Source organism: Capsicum annuum, chromosome 4 (genome assembly GCF_002878395.1).
Source record: "Capsicum annuum cultivar UCD-10X-F1 chromosome 4, UCD10Xv1.1, whole genome shotgun sequence".
In the NCBI taxonomy this organism is placed as follows: Eukaryota; Viridiplantae; Streptophyta; class Magnoliopsida; order Solanales; family Solanaceae; genus Capsicum; species Capsicum annuum.
This window is the reverse complement of record NC_061114.1, coordinates 227,193,363-227,208,194: the sequence shown is the minus strand read 5'-3', so window position 1 is coordinate 227,208,194 and position 14,832 is coordinate 227,193,363. Positions and strand designations below refer to the sequence as shown.

Here is a 14,832-nt window from a genome sequence, read left to right as displayed (position 1 = left end):
AATTTTGGCTAAGTGTTTAGTTAATATATGATGATTGGATTCTTAAGCGTCCTTTCGATTATATACTAAATGTGAAACCTTTATGTGAAATGATTTACTTGAATGTGTAAGTTGCATGCATAATTGATAATATACTTGCGTAATTGTCTCTTAATAACAGACATGGCATCTAAAAGCATAATTGCTGACTTGAACAAAGGAGAAAAACTTAATGAAGAAAACTACGATATTTGGAGTCGTAAGATGTGGTATGTATTAGAAGAGCGAAATTCTCTTAAAAGTATTAACCATGTCTTAAGTCTACCATAAGGGGCAATACTGCACAACCCAGGAGAGACCTTGAAGCTTATAAGGCTTGGAAAAAGGCTGATTCTATTGCACATGGAATCGTAGTAAGTTCTGTGGTTGATGACCTCAGACATGAGTGTGAGAAATTTCCTACTGCCAATGCCATCTGGACACACTTGCGAGAAACATATGAGGGTACTTCTATTACCCACCTGAGACAGCTGACTATCAAGTTTGACACTTACAAGAAGCGTTATGATCAGAACATCAAACAACACTTTAGGGTGATGTCGAATATGATAGCTCAACTCAAAAGTGCTGGTCATGTTCTCTCGGATGAGCAGCAGGTTCAAGCAGTGATTTGATCTCTTCCCAATAGTTGGGAACAGCTGAAGGTCAACTTAACCCACAATGACAGGATCAAAACTTTTTTTGATGTTGCACTTCATGTTGAACTTAAAGATGAGCGGCTTGATGCTGCTAAAACTGCTTCTAATGCCTTTATGGCTGAATCAAGTGGTAAGGACTCTTTAGGATTCAATCGTAAGAAGAAGTGGAAAAAGAAAGGGAAAGGTAAAGAGACCGAAGAAGAACCCTCTGAGAAAAAGAACAAGCCAAACCTTAAGAAGAAGAAAAAGTTTTTCAAGAAGAAAGACAAGAGTAAGATGAAGTGCTACAATTGCCAAAATCTTGGGCATTTTGCTCATGAATATCCTGAAGGGAAAAAGGTAGCATTTCTAAACGCATCTCTAAGTGTTACATATGTTTCTAGCACTATTTTATTAACTGAATCTTATCCTATGTGGATTGTAGACTCAGGAGCCACCGACCATGTGAGTCAAGATCGAGAAACGTTTGTGGAGTTCCGTCTAGTTTCACCTGGATCAAGGTGGATCTATGTAGGAAATAATGCAAGACTTGAAGTCAAAGGGATTGGCACTTACAAAGTAGATTTGCGTGAAGGCCGGTCTTTAATGTTGCATGACGTCCTATATGCTCCAGAAATTCAACGAAACTTAGTGTCTGTGTCTGTTCTCCTAGATGTTAGTTTTAATTTGTTCTTTAGTCGTAATTATGTAAGAATTACTCTAGATAATGTTTTTTATGATTTTGGACATCGCTATGACCGCTTTATTATTTTAGATTGTAATCCTTCAACTTATGACTATTATGTTGATCGTTGTGTAATGTCATGTTATTCTAGTAATAATGATGTTGATATAATTACATGGCATGCTAGATTGGGTCACATAGGGCAAGACCGAATGAATAGATTGACAAAGGAAGAACATCTAGGTTCTTTCTCCAAAATTGAAATGCTAACTTGTCAAAATTGTCTTGCCGAAAAGATTGCACGTAAACCATTTGGGAAGGCTAAAAGAGCCGAATTTCCATTGCAATTAATTCATTCTGATATCTGTGGTCCAATGAATGTGAGAGCAAGGACTGGTACTTCATATTTCATTACATTCATTGATAATTTCATGCGTTTTGTTTATGTCTATTTGATATCTCATAAATCAGAAGCACTTGAATGCTTTAAAAGATATATGAATGAAGTTGAGAATCAATTAGACAAAAAATATAAAGACATTAAGAACCGATAGGGGACGTGAATATCTGTTAAAATAGTTTGAAGAACTGTGTATTGAAAAAGGCATTGTCATACAATTGACTACTCCTTATACACCTCAACAAAATGGTGTACTCGAAAGGAGGAATAGAACATTGTTGGATATGACAAGGTCCATGATGGCGCAGGCAAATTTACCAATCTTCTTCTGGGGAGATGCATTATTAACTACAACCTACATATTGAATAAAGTGCCTTCTAAATCAGTATCTTCTACTCCTTATGAACTATGGACTGGTAATAAACCAAACTTTAATGATCTACAACCTTGGGGTTGTGCTGTATATATTAAAGATCGTTTTGGTAAGTTTGGAAAACTAAGTCCAAAAGGAAAGAAATGTATCTTTATAAGATACTCTGAACACTTCAAAGGATATGTGTTCATTGATGAATTGGAAGATGAAAGTACTACTGAAATTGAATCACGAGATGTCACATTCCTGAAAAATAATTTTTCAAAAAGAAATGAAATAAAGAAAAATGAGCCTCTTTACGAAATGTTGAATTCAGATGATCAAATAATGATATGCTTGATAATTTTATTGATCAAGAAATAATTCCTGGTCCAAGTGGGAGTTGTGAATCCCAAAATCCTATTGAGGAATCTGAACTTCAATTACGTAAGAGTACCAGAAAAGGTGTGCCTAAACGATCTTATGAAATTGAGGATTATGTCTTTTTGGTATCTCCTACAGAATTGGATGAACCTAATTCTGTGACTGAGGCTTTATCGAGTTCTGAAAATGATAAATGGATAAAATCGATGAGAGAAAAATTAGAGTCCATGAAAATCAATAAAGTCTGGGATCTAGTTAATCTTCCTTATGGGCGTAAAGCTATTGGGAACAAATGGATTCTCAAAGTCAAATGCAAATCAGATGGATCAATAGAAAGACACAAAGCACGATTGGTGGCAAAAGGTTTTACTCAAGAGGCTGGAATAGATTATGAGGAAACTTTTTCACCAATTGTTAAATTCACCTCAATTTGCCTGCTTTTGTCTATAGTTGCACGTTTAGATTTAGAATTACACCAAATGGACGTAAAGACAGCTTTTCTCAATGGAGAACTAAAAGAGGAAATCTACATGGAACAACCTGTAGGTTTTGTTGTTAAAGGCCAAGAAAAAAGGTTTGTAAATTAAACAGATCTATATATGGCCTTAAGCAGTCTTCAAGGCAGTGGTACCTGAGATTTCATAAGGAAGTGATTTCATTTGATTTCACTATGATCGATGAAGACCATTGCATCTGTGTGAAAAAGTCCAATGAAATGTTTGTGATTCTTTCGCTTTACGTGGATGATATTTTATTAGCTGGAAATAATTTGGAGTATGTAAAAACTATTAAGTCATGGCTTTCAAAGTCATTTGACATGAAAGATATGGGTGAAACAGACTATATATTGGGTTTTAAAATCCAAAGAGACCGTTCCAAGAAAATTTTGAGTTTATCTCAAGAAACATACATAATGAAAATTTTGGAACGTTTTTGAATGAATAGTGGATCCGATTTATCCTTAAGAGGTTATACAGATGCTGATTGGGCTGGTGATCGGTATGATAGAAAATCTATTTCCGATTACTCCTTCTTGCTAAATGGTGGTGCAATTTCATGGAAAAGCAAGAAATAAACTTGCACAGCCCTGTCAACTATGGAATCAGAATTTGTGGCTTGTGCATCTGCAGTACAAGAAGCTGTTTGGTTGAAGAGATTCTTTGAGCATTTGAACATCGCAAAGAATCCTAAGGGTCCTATGATTTTATATTGTGACAGTCAAGCGGCTATCGCATATACGAAGGATCCTAAATATCAAAGCAAGACCAAACATATTGATATTAAGTATAACTTTATAAGAGACATAGTAGCAAGTGGAGAAATAAATTTACAATACATTCCTACACGAGAAATAATAGCTGATCCTTTTACTAAGGCGATATCTTGAGACTTGTTTGAGAAATATGTTATGGCCCTAGGATTACGTAGGATATGATTATGTTCATGTATTGCTGATGACTTGATTATAATTATTATCAATATAAGAATCTTGAATTTATGATTCAATCTTATACGCATGCGGAAATGTGTTTTATTAATACAAAAAGTCGAACAAGTCGCGAGGTTGGCTATCTCACACAAGCAATCACCTCTTACGTCAAGGAATGTGAAGAGAAAGGTTTCACCATAAGATAATGACTTGTTTTGTAAAGCCAGATGTGAGTTTCTCTAAGAATATGAATTTGGGGATTATTAAAGAAAGAAACTCAGGTTAGACATTTAGAGGTGTCTAGACCTAGATCTGTACGATGTTGAATGATTAAGAGAATGAGACACACGCACCAATATAAGGTGATAACATCGTAACACGTGTTTTATACCACGTGTGCTTGGTGACCAATGGGATTAATGAAAGAATGAATCCCTGCTTCTTTATTGTGTGAGACCCTAAAAAGTTATTTTAACTTTTTATTGAAATACCCTTAGACCTTTAACTGTTTCTTGAAGTTTCGATCAGTGTTGCTACTTTAGCATGTTACTAATAGCCATGAGAGATTCAGCAATGCGGTGCATGTGTAAGAAAGCTGTTGATTTGGAACAGATAGATTCGAGTAGAAAGGGAAGACGATTAAAATGAATATTTTAACTTGTTTACACAAGCCGGCTATTACACTAACCATATAAGAGTCAAGTGTAATTGTGTATATAAAGTTGACCATGAACTCGAGTTCACCTCTTTAAGAGGATGAGGGATCAGATATGTAACTATTGAAGTAGTGAATGAAGTCTGGGTTATTGTGAGTATTAGTATCCTCATATTAGTAGAGAATTCTTTCCTCAAGTGATTGGATTCCTAAATGTAGCTTATAAAACCTTAAAGGTAAAGCTCGTAATGCTCACAGGTCGCACGAAATATTTGCCGTATGAATTGGTGATTTGTTGATATCGTATTGGTGCGGGTCTAGTCCAACATGTGCGAAGTGGGAGATTTTGAATTACGGGTCATGGGTCGCCTATGTGGACCGACCCGATTTTAATTATTTTTGGGTTATCTGACATATTAAGAGGGAAAAGAGTAGATAAGATTTAATTTTGAATCTTGGGGGGAACGGTTTCTTCCACTTCCCATATATGTTCCAACTCTTCTCCCCCCGTCAAAAAACAAGCGAGCAAAAGACAGTAACAAAAATATCAACAAAATCCAAATAAGAAGTTTTTAGTTTGTGAATCTACTCTCCGTTTTCTTGAAAGACGAAGATTGACTTGGGGCAATTGTATCAATAGCAAATTCAACACTGCCGTTGCAACAGATTAAGGTACATACACTCTATTTTTGTTTCTAATTTGCTTTCAGGCCTGACCCACAAAACAAGTTGGATTATATAGTCACACCAAACTAAGGCATTGTCAGACATCTACATCTCATGCAATGATATATCATACTGTAATCATTTGGGACACATGGAAGTAAGAATTTCAACTAGTTTCAAAATTTCGTAAAACTAAGTCATTTTTTATCAAAATATATACCATGCCAGAAAATTGGGCAATGTGTTGAACTATTTTTTCTGAAAAAAAAAAGATGCGACAGATTGACAAGGGGTCCCTAATGAAGGTTTACCTGTCAAGCTCAGTGAACAATAGACCGTCTGAACAAGTAGTGTGCACTACTGGCTTTGGAGATTCAACAACTCTCATACCATCACTATAAGCTAAGTACTTGTTGACTTGTATTTGTTGGGTTCAATATGAATGGAAAAGGTTTGAATGGAAAATGGAGGGACACAACCTTTGAAGCAATAGATGCGTTTAGGCAATACAAAATTGAAGTAGAAAACCAGTTAGAAAAAAAGATAAAAATGATAAGAAGCGATAGGGGCAGAGAATATGAATCTCCCTTCGCCGAAATATGTGTAGAGAATGGAATTTTCCATCAAACTACGGCCCCGTATTCACCTCAATCTAACAGAATTACGGAAAGAAAAAACCGAAATTTAAAGGAAATGATGAATGTCTTGCTTATAAGTTTCGATTTACCGCAAAACTTGTGGGGGGGAGGCTATCCTTACAGCCAATCATATACTCAATAGAGACACAATCAATTCCTTAAGAAACATGGAAAGGAAGGAAACCCAACTTGAAATATATGGTCTTGAAATCCATCAAATGGATGTGAAAACTGCATTCCTAAATGGAGAATTGGAGGAAAAAATTTACATGGAACAACCTGAGGGTTTTATGGTTCCAGGAAAGGAGAATAAGGTGTGCAAACTTATTAAGTCGTTGTATGGACTAAAGCAAGCACCTAAAAAATGGCATGCGAAGTTTGACCAAACCATGTTGGCAAACAGGTTAAAGATAAATGAATGTGATAAATGTGTTTACATTAAAGACACTTCGAATCACCAAGTCATTGTTTGTTTATATGTGGATGATATGTTGATCATCAGTAGAGACATTTCTGACATAAATGCAACGAAATGAATGCTCGAGAGTAAGTTCGATATGAAAGACCTTAGAGTTGCGGATGTGATCTTGGGAATAAGAATCCATAGAACTCCACAAGGGTTGGCATTGTCACAGTCTCATTATATCAAAAATGTACTTGAAAAACTCAAGTATATGAAATTCAGTATTGCCAAGACTCCATTGGATGTGAGCTTTGTACTTTGAAAGAATGAAGGTGAAAGTGACTCACAATTGGAGTACGCAAGAGTATTGGAATGTTTAATGTATATAATGAATTGTACACGACCAGACATAGCATGCGTTATTAGTAAGTTGAGTCGGTACACAAGTAATCCCAACAAAACTCATTGGATGGTAATGAAAAGAGTTTTGGGTATCTAAAATACACCCAAGACTATGCCTTGCATTATAATAAATATCCTATCGTGATGCAAATTGGATCACCGAATCGAACGAAGCAAAATCCACAAGTGGATATGTATTTACTATCGGTGGAGGAGCAGTCTCTTGGAAATCATCCAAACAGACTTGTATTGCTCGCTCTACAATGGAATCTGAATTTATCGCATTAGATAAAGCCGGTGAAGAAGTAGAATGGCTCCAAAATTTCTTGGAAGATATTCCTTATTGGACCAAACCAGTGGCACCAGTATGTATACACTGTGATAGTCAAGTGGCAATAGGTAGGGCAGGGAGCGTGATGTACAACGAAAAATCTCGTCACATAAGACGAAGACATAATACCATTAAAGAACTTCTCTCTAGTGGAATTATCACTGTTGACTATGTTAAGTCAAAGGATAATGTGTCGGATCCACTTATAAAAGGCCTATCTAAGAAAGAAGTGGAAAGGACATTCAAGGGAATGGGTTTAAAGCCTAGGACAAATCATCATAGCGGTAACTCTACCTAGCAGACTAGAGATCCCAAGAGCTAGGTTCAAGGAGATCAAACAAAGTTGTTTCTGACAGGTTCAACATTGTCAATTACCCAACCCATTCTCAAGATGTAGACAATGTGTAGTAAACAAGGATAAGACCTAAGGTGAAAAATCTTTTAATGATTATCTAAATTTGGCAGATTTGACCAAATAGTTTAATCTATGAGGTTGAAAGTTTAGAAATCACCTATGTGAGGGCGAAGTGGAAGCCGTTTCAAGGAGAATGTTAGTAAAGGCCTATTCTCTAAGCTCTCATAAATCCGGGACGTGTTCATGGCTGAAAAGAACAAAACCGTGAGAACCATAAACATTAAAAGGCTGGTTGTGTGACGTGTTGTCTAGGTGTACATTAAAGCTCGACGGTTCAAAGATATCAAATCTACCGATTGATCGAGTGCATCCGATGCATGTTCACTACGGAAAGTTCAAAGGGAAACCCACATATCCAAATGCAATCAGTCTTTACTTGATGATCACATACTTTTTCGTAAAATTTTACGAAAAAATAGTTATTCTGCATTCATGTGGGGGATTGTTGGGTTCAATATGTATGAAAAAGGTGTGAATGGAAAATGGAGGGACACAACCTTTGAGGAAAAGACATTGTTTTGGAAAAGGAGTGACTATTCAAATAGTTGTGTCTGTTCAGAAAGACATAATGTTTCGAATGAACAGAAATGACTCTTCCAAAAAATACACCTTTTTAGATGAACCATTGCCACCTTTGGGAAGGGGCACTTGATGGTTATATAAACCTACATTTATCCACAGGTTTAGGTATGAAAAAATTTCTGAATATACAAACTCTTCTTGTCTTCAAAACATTTCGTGTGATCAATCAAATTGTTGAGTGAGTTCGAAGAGATTCCAATTGTTTGAGGTACCACTATAGTTGGTTTGTTTGGCCATTTTATCCTGGGAGGAAAATTCCACAACCTCGGGTACTTGAGGAAAATTATTTCCTTAAGGACACTCTGTGAATTCGGAGGACTTGGCCATTTCTGTTTCATCTTAACTTCTGAAAAAATAAAACACACTTCTTTGAAAGATTATTTTGATCTTGTGTTGAGGGTGTTGTTGTACTTCATAGTGTTCTTGTTTTAAACTTGAACTAGTGTTGAAGTAGTGTTGTGAAAATACAGATTGTGTGTACCCAATAAACTACAGTATTGACACCTAGAACAATTGAACAGAAGAAGGTTTATTATGTAGCAATCATTTCGTGCAAGGGCATGATAAAGTTGAATTGAAGCGAGGAAATAGGACATAGCTATGGGGACTGAGGAAAATATGGATTGCATTGGACACAATTTCTATATTGTGCTCAACCTGTTGATAGAGGTGGGATTGAATTGAATTACATCCTTAGTACTTGGTATGAACTGTACAACTATAATAACAAAAAGAAAAACAAAGTTGATACAATAGGATCAGATGAAGGTGAATGGAGGAGGAGCACAGCTAGGAGAAATAAGGCACAAATACGGAAGTTCTCACAGTCGATTGAAAAGTTGGATGAGATCTCCTACAGCAAACAAAGGACTGAGGAGTCATGTACCGGGCACAGTACAAGCCTCTAGAAGTCACTGGTTTGTGGAGAGAACATGGTGGGATCAGGACATCAATGGTGAACAGATTATTATTGGAAGGATCATGAATTGGTAGTACTTGTGTCCTCGGCTTAGGGTAGATATGAAGTAGGATACACATTGCATATGTTGTTAACTCCAAAATAATGAGGTATCAGTTAATCGTGTATAAAACAGATGTTTGAGACAAGTTATCTCCTTGCTTCTCACAGCAATGTTGATTGCATCATCAGGAGGGAGATCAAAGCTAATACACTCAGCATCATTGTCGGACTGTAATGACAATCATATTAAAGATGGTTAAGTTGCACAGCCTAGCCTAAAAATGTACTGAAATGTGGGAACATGATCAGTCAGCAGAGTAACAGCATTATACACACCTTTGTTAGGTATAACTGAGCATAATAAGCCTCATGCACCCTCTTGGTAACTCGAACAAGTTTAACCTTTCAACAGGGAACTATCAGATCAAGAATAAAAGATAACCCATCTTTTATTCTTTTAAAAGAATAAAGCACAAATAATAAGCTTACTGTGTAACCCATCTTCTCAACCATGTCATTCACAACTTGATACATTGTTGGTCTGGCGCCGACATTTGTCTTTTTCAGTAACAGAATAAATAAACGCTGCAAGAAATTTGGCAGGATGGCTTTACCACCACCTAGATCGGAAAACTTACAATTTGGGACATTGCGCACAGCCGCCATGAGCAGTGCACTTGGCATCTCCACTGCCATATAAAACAGAGAGAGAGAAATGAGATCCCGTTGATTTATGCACCTAAGAGACCGTCAATTCGTTTAAACAAATGAAGGAAATGTCTACAAACAAACAATAATAGGGAGAAGAAGCCCTGTCCCATCTTCCATTCTCAATACAGTCGCTGGATGTGGAGCATAATCAGGTAGATGGCCTCCTTGTGGATTATTATGGACACATTTCAAATGCCTGCCATCTCTCATCTTGATCATGAAACCATAAGGAAAGTTAACCCACAGAAATAAGTTGCTACCTTATTATTTATTTGTTTATCATTTATTTGGACAAATGCCACAACCAGGGGCGGAGCAGTACTTGGATAGGGTCATCCGAATCCCCTTCGATGAAAAATTATACTATGTATATATGGTTAAAATTATATTATGTGACAAGGAGTCACGGTTTCAAGCATTGAAACCGCCTCTGGCAGAAATGCAAGGTAAGGCTGCGTACAATACACCCTTGTGGTGGGACCCTTCCCGGACACCGTGCATAGCGGTAGTTCTAGTGCACCGGGCTGTCCATTTTTTATATATAGTAAATGTCAAACCCTTTAAGTTAGTTCGTATGTTCACTTGTAAATTCCCTTGGTGAAAATCCTGACTCCGCCACCGGCCACAACCCCATTTTTTTTTGACATATGAACCTAGTAGGGTTCTCATCAATGTCACTGTTTTTGAAAGATAAGATTGCCTTGTGAAAGTAACCGATCACTAACAAATGGCCTACAACCCACTTCAAAATTTGGCATGTCAAAGCACGCAGAAGTAGGAAAAATTGTGGTAATGCCATCACACAGCGGCAGACTCATCTCATTACTAAATAAGAAGCTTACACCCTATATGTAGGGTCATCATTGTTTAATTTGGCACGTCAAAATACGCAGCAGTAGGAAAAATTATGGAAATGCCATCACACTGCGGCACAATCATCTCAATACTAAATTAGAAGGTTACACCTTATATATATGTAGGGTCATTACTGTTTAGCACAATGCATCCCACAACTCATAGTGCTCAATTCATGTCATTGACTACTAGGCCACACCCTTGGATGTGATGTCCCTTTTGAACAATATTTGGTTGAATGCGAGTAAAAATCAAACTTAGAAGATTGATTTCGAAGAAGCTGAGGTCGAAATCAGGTTTTTAAGTTTATGGATTCTAAATTTAACACGAGTACATGGTTCAAGCTAAAGTTACTGGTTTTGAACCTGTAACGAGTTGAAATTGTGTTTGAACCGGAGTTTTGCTTAGAATAATTGTTGATGTTTTGTGAGGGAAAGTCTTAATTTTGTTTGGATTTTTCCTTAACTCAGCTCTTCAATTTCAATTTCTCTATGAACAAACACTGATTTGCAAATAAAAATTTCACAATTTGTGAATAATGTGTATGTCCAAAGGCTGTCTTAAACTTTTTGGAATCTGTTTATCTGTTAGGTACCAAGAAGTAACAGATTCTTATGAAAATGTCAAATTCACATGGTTCATGAAGTCTGGGGAATCAAACAGAGTGAAAAGAGCATCAATCCGAAGACGGAGCTTCGATATTTTGAACTAAGTTTTCACAAGAAGCAAAAGGAGATGGCTTTAAAATCTTATTTACCATATTTATTGAGGAGGGCCAAAGAGATTAAGGAAGAGAAAAGGGTAGTACGGCTACACACGGTGGATTATAACGGGACTGATTATTGGAGTTCCGTGGTGTTAAACCATCCTGCAACATTTGATACAATGGCTATGGAACCAGAAACGAAGAAGGAGCTGATCGAGGATCTTGACATGTTTGTAAGTAGGAAAGATTATTATAGGCGTGTTGGCATGTAATACCCCGAAAAATCCAAACCAATATTAGAGCCATGTACCAAGCTCATCCGTAGTACATCATGGTTCTTTTATAGTTTTATGAGTAAGTTAGATGTATACTAAGGCCTCAAATAACTCCCAGCTATCAAACGAATCAAAACATTCCTTACCGATTGAATTCTTGAGAAGGATATTGGTATAGTCAACTTCAAACGAGAATATATCTCATTATACTTGGAATTTTTTAGCTCATGACCTATCAACAGATAGATAATTGAATTAGCTTTCCAACGATACCAATTTCGCCTAAATCCGATATCGTAGCAAAGAGTTATTCCTATTTTACTCCAGCATGTCAGGCTGGAAACAGTGTGATGACATTCGTGGTAGCTTACCACATTTGTGACGCCCTATCACGAAGGTCGTCAGCCTTAGGCAGAAACCAGCTCCTAAGTGACGACATTCGTGGTAGCTTACCATATTTTTGACGCCATGTCACAAATGTCGTCAGCCTTAGGCAGAATCCAGCTTCTGTGTGACGACATTTTTGACGGCTTACCACATTTTTGACGCCATGTCACAAATGTCATCAGCCTTAGGCAGAATCCAGCTTCTGTGTGATGACATTTTTGACGGCTCGTCACGAATGTCGTCAGCTTTTCTTTCCAGAACTTGAGGGACGTTTTAGTAAAGGTATTTTGGTCTTTTCCCTTCACTTCCCACAACTTATAACCCCTATCTTCCATTCTCTTTAGTTAAACATCTCAAAAAAAAGCTCTCTCTTACACTCTCAACCACAAGATTAGGGTTTCCATCAAACTCATCTCTCAAAAGCAAGATTCAAGCCTTTTTCCAAGATAATCAAGAATTAAGTTTCCCAATCCAAGAACTTTCCAGTAAATCATCAAGGTTTCCCTTCTAAGATATGCGTAGTGTTCATCCATGGGTCCTTTTCATCCATGGAGCTCAAGAATCATGTTTTAAATTATAAATTGTGATTTCCTTGTTGTTTTATGATTATATTCATGTTAATGATTGTTGTTTGGATTCAAGGTTGTGTCTTGATGTGTTTTTCATGAATCATGTGAATAGGTTAGTTGGAAACCCATGAATTTGGGTGGTTCAAGATTTCTAAATTTGTTAAGTACACCTATGCTCAATATTATGCATGCAAGGTGTTTGATAAAATGCTTAGGATGCTAGAAATTCATGTTTACATGGTTCCACGATATCTAAATGACAAGTCCATGTCAACTCTATACTTCAATATAAATTCCATGCTATTGATGTGTTGCTATTGTTGTGGTATGAAGCATGTATGATAATGGAGATATACTATATGTACATGAAATATATCCATGCACTCCCTACCATGCTTAAGATGTTGAAGAACTACATGAAGTATAATATCCCCTACTTATGACAATGTGAATTGTGGACTCCAATCTTATGATCAAGTCAGTCATGTTGTGTCAGTTTCCTTCCATCGAGTCCTGGGGGTATTCGTACCTGAAAATATAGTTGTGTGCCTAGAGCCATGTCATGTTATCACGATACTCTCAGTCAAGCCATGATCTATAGAATTCAGTCAGTCATGTGACTCAGGAAAATCCAGTAACCTCAGTAATCTCAGTAGTTCAGTAATCTCAGTGATCTCAGTACTCAGTAATATCTGTAACCTCAGTATTCAAAGTCAATCTCAGTAACTTCAGTACTCTTAATCAGTCCTCAAAACTCATTACATTCCATCCGTCATTAGAATCCAATAAACTCAGTTTTAGCTCCGTTAAACAATACCACTAGTATCAGTTTAGTTAATCAAGTTCAGCAAATTAGTTCAGTTAAGTTATTTAGTTCAGCCCAGTTATTCAATTCAGTGTCTTTCATATGGGAGTAGGATTCAGCACCGAGTGAGCTTAGGGATGGGGACTCACCCGCTAGATTAGGACTGAGATCCCTAGAAACAATCCCTAAGTTCCAGAACTACGTTGCCAGCGTAGGTACGAGATGTCACCCGTTAGATAGGACTGACATACTCAGGGGTCACCCGTTAGCACATTTATATGTATAGGACTGATCCCAGAAGTCACCCGCTAGATTAGGACTGACTCCACAGCAGATGTCTTGACTGGTGGTGCGGTACTGACACCCTTCCAGTCAGGGCAGAGATTGGACCCCAGTCAGCTTAGCTTGGGGCATGTCGGTTAGATGAACACATCCCACAGTTTCAGTTACAGAATTAGGGCTTTCAGACACAGTCAACTCAGCTTAGTAGTACAGATTCAGTACTGTTAGATACAGTCAATGCTTATCATTGTAAATAGACTTCAAGATCACCCATTTGCTAGGACTGATCTCAACTATGATTAATCAGTATCAGAATCATTAGATTTAAAGATCACCCGCTAGATAGGACTGATCTCAGACTAAGTCAAATCATCCTTATTATCAGTATATTCATGATCACCCGCTAGATAGGACTGATCTCAGATTTAGTTACTCCAAGTAGAACGGAACTCAGATAGTTCCATCAGAACTTAGACTGTCAGATACAGTCGCTCAGTATCAGTTACATCGGTTAGGCCGATCATCACAGTTATATCAATTATATCAGTTTTCTGAATTCATATATCAGTCATATCAATTATCAGAATTTATGATATCAGTATTCAGCTTCAGGACTGTCAGACACAGTCAACCAGACCAGTTCTTCATAATTTGAACTGTCAGAAATAGTCGTTCATCTATTCAGTATCTCAGTATCAGTACACTCATGTTGTCAGTAGTCAGACTCAGTAGTCAGTATCTCCCCGAGTTTAGTTACAGTTATGTATGCATGTATGTATTCTCACGTTTATATTAGTCAGCATTGTTCATGCATATAACCCTTTGCATTTAGCCTACCTCACTCGTATACTCAGTACATTCAGACTTACTGACACATTTGCGCTATGGTGCTTTCTCTTATGTTACACCATAGATTCAGAGGCACGAGCTCCAGATCAGCAGTAGCATTTCCAGTCGCAGAGATTCAGTGAGTCCTCTTCATTCGAGGACAATATGATTTGATTTATTCATTATTATTTTAGCCCGTTATCGGTTTACGGGGTTAGTTGGAGACATATTCCTTCAACTCCTTATTCAGACAGTACTTAGAGGCTTTCAAATTCAGTATTCAGACTAGATGTCAGATTAGATATTCAGATCTCATTATTTTCAGTATTTATGACTTGTTTTGGTATTGTTATACCTTTTTCAGACATTTTGTTATCAGACGTTTATTCAGTTCGAACCTTATGGCCTTTCATGTTCATGTTTCCGCATTTTATGTATATTATGAAGTATACAG

At 37.0% G+C, this 14,832-nt stretch overlaps 1 protein-coding gene across 3 annotated transcripts in view; it reads right to left on the bottom strand.

The window, feature by feature from the left end:
* Positions 1-9,952, bottom strand: part of LOC107866968 (bifunctional nuclease 1) — a 16,842-nt gene extending 6,890 nt beyond the window's left edge. Inside the window, exons 1-4 of one of the 3 annotated variants that reach the window (XM_016713037.2) lie at positions 9,749-9,952; positions 9,450-9,649; positions 9,297-9,362; positions 8,402-9,189 (exon numbers count right to left, since the gene is read on the bottom strand). In XM_016713037.2, the coding sequence (XP_016568523.2) occupies positions 9,049-9,189; positions 9,297-9,362; positions 9,450-9,649; positions 9,749-9,890 (549 nt within the window). In that variant the 5' untranslated portion in view covers positions 9,891-9,952 and the 3' untranslated portion in view covers positions 8,402-9,048. Of the gene's footprint in view, positions 1-8,401; positions 9,190-9,296; positions 9,363-9,449; positions 9,650-9,748 lie in introns of those variants that run through there. The other 2 variants (XM_047411273.1, XM_047411274.1) reach the window with 2 other exon arrangements.
* Positions 9,953-14,832: the final 4,880 nt, after the last annotated feature.